Below are 2,193 nucleotides of genomic sequence, written 5' to 3'. Positions count from 1 at the left end.
TTTTTTTTTTTTTTTTTTTTTTTTTTTTTTTTTTTTTTTTTTTTTTTTTTTTTTTTTTTTTTTTTTATGTGAGGCATTAGGGCTTGAATCTATGACTGGAAATTACCTTTGGCAAGTTCATGATTTTGGAATAATAAATTATAATTTCAGCTGTCCTCCACGAAAAAAAAAGAAAGAAAGAGAGAGAAGAAAAACACATATTCTATAGAAGAGCGATGTGTTTCATCGATTTTTTGTTTTACACGGCATAGAACTGTTAAACTGTTTTCTAACAGTCCACACTAGCTCCCTTTACGGCTGTTTCTTTCAAGTTTTTTAAGTTAAAACTATGTTAAATTCAGCCCTCGTGCGTTTTTTGTTCACTTCCAGTTATTCTGTTGCACATTTTTGCTGTAAAAAATAAAAGAGAGGGAAACAGTTGAGAGTTTTTTAGTTTTATCGATCCCGTTTATAGAAAACAATCCTGTTACGCGCTTGAGGCATATTTAAAATCACTCCTCGGTAAGAGCTTTGTTGGGAGAACCATTCCTTGCTCTATTGAATATTTATGGTAAAGGATTGTATATTGTCCGAGTGTGTTCCATGACCTCTTAACATGTTCCCCGAGTTTTTATAATATTGCTTTACCTTTTTAGCTGGCGGCTTTCTATAATTGCTATCAGTGAAGCATTTGTTACAATGTTATCTGAAGCGTAAGGACTAAAGTGCAATAGCCCTCTCAATGAGGAATGTTGTTTGTGAGGCACACAATAGAAAAAAATTGTGTATTATGCATAATATGATGGTGAAAATTGTAACACAATAGAGCTCATGAGAGTTTGTTTAAGGAAATGATGAATTTTGGAGTATATTTTTTGGCTTCAAAAATTTAAAATGTTGATGCTTCATGGCATGCGCTTCAGTGAGGACTTCATTCATGGAAAACTTGCCTAAGCACGCTTTCAAAACATTGTTTTTATCTAACCCTTATCATGTATCTTATACGTGGGTTTCCCCCCCTTGCAGATGGGTATCCATTTGAGCCGCCCAAAATGCAGTTTGCTACAAAAGTCTGGTAAGGACAATATATGCATGGCTTCCTTTCTTGTTATGCTTGCCGAGCAGATAATGTCGAGATTTCTTAGGTGTGCACAGAGCGTGTCTGCGTTTAGTGGATGGAGTTGCTTTCCAGAGAACATGCAGATGTTTTCTTGATCTAATCAAAATAATAGTTTTGTTTTTGGATGTGGAGATTTGGAGGTCATCAATTGTGGATATGATGTTGCAATTTTCATTCAACACGTTGACATTGCTATGCATTCTGAATTTTTTCTAAAATGTTTTTACCATGAAGGAGTTTGTGACTTAATGTTATTGATCTAGTTCAATATATGTATATGAGATTATGCTGAAACTTTGGAGTTTTGTTTGGTCTATTATGTTGTGAAGGCACCCTAATATCAGTAGTCAAAGTGGTGCAATTTGCCTGGACATTTTGAAGGATCAGTGGAGCCCAGCACTTACGTTGAAGACAGCCCTGCTTTCTGTGCAGGCGTTGCTCTCTGCTCCTCAACCTGATGATCCTCAAGATGCTGTGGTGGCACAACAGGTATTGTTAAGTCTATCTTCACTGCATGGATGTTGGTTGTTTTGTGTTTTCAGATTTTGGTATTGAAGATATGAAGTTTAGATCCTATCAAAAGCGATATTAAGTTTAATATGTCCGAACACATATTGGTGCAGTATCTTAGAGACTACCAGACTTTTGCTGGCACAGCTCGATACTGGACAGAAACTTTTGCCAAGACGTCATCACTTGGAGTGGAAGAAAAGGTTAAAGCCTTAGCTTTGGTTTTGCATGTTGCGTGCATGATAAATCATATATAGTTGTGTTTGAGGAGTAGTTCTTTTGTTAAAGCGTGTGCACCGAATATTGATGTGAAGAAAATATTGCAGGTTCAGAAGCTTGTGGAGATGGGATTCCCGGAGGCTCAAGTAAGGAGCAGTTTGGAAGCTGTGGGATGGGATGAAAATTTGGCCTTGGAAAAGCTCTGCTCCGGCTAAGTTCTCACTCGTCTGCCATAGACGAAACATAGGAGCACATACTGATCCCAAGGGTCGTATTTATACTATGGCCTATAGTTTTTTTTTTTTTTTTTTTTTTTTTTTTTTTTTTTTTTTTTTTTTTTTTTTTTTTTTTTTTTTTTTTTTTTT

General features: G+C 35.8%; 1 protein-coding gene across 1 annotated transcript in view; it reads left to right on the top strand.

Annotated features, from left to right (window-relative positions):
• The window catches only part of LOC111485596 (ubiquitin-conjugating enzyme E2 27), a 2,836-nt gene extending 675 nt beyond the window's left edge, over positions 1-2,161 (top strand). The window contains exons 3-6 of the mRNA XM_023132540.1: positions 1,006-1,054; positions 1,429-1,588; positions 1,723-1,812; positions 1,936-2,161. Of these exons, the coding sequence (XP_022988308.1) occupies positions 1,006-1,054; positions 1,429-1,588; positions 1,723-1,812; positions 1,936-2,043 (407 nt within the window). The 3' untranslated portion in view covers positions 2,044-2,161. The remainder of the gene's footprint in view (positions 1-1,005; positions 1,055-1,428; positions 1,589-1,722; positions 1,813-1,935) is intronic.
• Positions 2,162-2,193: the final 32 nt, after the last annotated feature.

Source organism: Cucurbita maxima, unplaced genomic scaffold (assembly GCF_002738345.1).
Source record: "Cucurbita maxima cultivar Rimu unplaced genomic scaffold, Cmax_1.0 Cma_Scf00010, whole genome shotgun sequence".
NCBI lineage: Eukaryota > Viridiplantae > Streptophyta > Magnoliopsida > Cucurbitales > Cucurbitaceae > Cucurbita > Cucurbita maxima.
Note: the sequence above shows the minus strand (reverse complement) of the source record. Positions and strands in the feature narration are given on the sequence as shown.